At 41.1% G+C, this 1,259-nt stretch overlaps 1 protein-coding gene across 1 annotated transcript in view; it reads left to right on the forward strand.

Annotated features, from left to right (window-relative positions):
• Positions 1 to 677: 677 nt before the first annotated feature.
• LOC106011746 (ankyrin repeat domain-containing protein 50-like) overlaps positions 678 to 1,259 on the forward strand; it is a 16,219-nt gene continuing 15,637 nt past the window's right edge. The window contains exon 1 of the mRNA XM_013082435.2: positions 678 to 850. Coding sequence (XP_012937889.1) covers positions 848 to 850 — 3 coding nt within the window. The 5' untranslated portion in view covers positions 678 to 847. The remainder of the gene's footprint in view (positions 851 to 1,259) is intronic.

A 1,259-nucleotide genomic window follows, 5' to 3' on the forward strand; every position in this document is an offset into this window, starting at 1 on the left:
TTGATCGGTCCTGCCTAAGACGGCCACCTGTCTTATACGGCCACTTTTCTCCTTGACAATGGGTGGCCGTCTTACACAGGTTTGACTGTATTCATACATCCATGGTTGCATAACTGGAATAAAATAATAAAAACTTAACCTTTTGAACCTGTCCCTTAATTGATACAAATTACTTTTATCATGAACACTTTTTTTTTTCGCAGAGGTAGTACATGTGTACTATTTGCTTTAAGTCCCAAAATGCAGGAAATGTGTACGGAAAACCGGGATGACTAAGGCACCCCGGGGTGACTTAAGTCAAAGAGTCTACATAACTATCTTTGCTTAAGTGACTAAGGAATAATATATCTGGGAAAATGTTAGGCTTTGATGATTTTGAGATTTTTTTTTCGATATCAAAAGTGACTTTGAGTATTTTCAATGCATTACCCAAAAGAGTGATCAATTTGGGGTGTATTAACATTTTCCCAGCTATATATATATTAATATGCCTTAGTCATCTAAGTTTACTTACGGTTCCTACTTGTAAATACATGTATAGGGGTAATAAATCGCGGGGTTTCAGAAATCAGCGGGACACCGTTGAACATTGGCCGGATGTGAGAGTCGAAACGAAAATCGTAGATCTAAATCGTAAAAAACAATAACCGGCAAACCAAAATAATGGCGCGCCATTGCGAGTCAGAGTAGGCTAACTTGCTAACGCGATTTTTCTCGGTATAGCTTATTCTCTTCATGTGCTTTTGCTCGTGGTTTAAGCTGGGCTGGAAACTGGAGACAGCTGATCTAAAGATTTCCTGGTTGCCTGCTGTGTATAATATCTTGATGAACCGGAGGAACTTATGAAATGGTAAAAACGAGGTCGAAGTGTTTGTTATTGTTTTGCGGCCACCTCTATAGCGCAGGCGAGTCTTTTGGCTATTTTCACCCGGTGGGCGTTCACCGTTATAGCCTAGGCCAACCAGTGAAGCGTTCACCCTGAACCACATAATTCTACACTGTGATAACAGAATTGTAGAATTCTGTGCCGTGAACAAACATTCTAGATTCTAGATCTAAATCTAGATCTAGAATCTAGATTCTAGATTAGATCTAGATCTATAAGTTAGTGTTAGCCTAAACGGAGTGTCTAAGTACACGGTAACCGTGTACGTAGCCTCGGGGTCTACGTACACGGTAACTGGGCCCGTAGCCACAGGGTCTACGTACACGGTAACCGGAAGGTCCAAGAGATAGTTCACTCAGCCACTATCTCTCTC

The sequence above is a fragment of the Aplysia californica genome, unplaced genomic scaffold (assembly GCF_000002075.1).
Source record: "Aplysia californica isolate F4 #8 unplaced genomic scaffold, AplCal3.0 scaffold00174, whole genome shotgun sequence".
Classification (NCBI taxonomy): Eukaryota; Metazoa; Mollusca; class Gastropoda; order Aplysiida; family Aplysiidae; genus Aplysia; species Aplysia californica.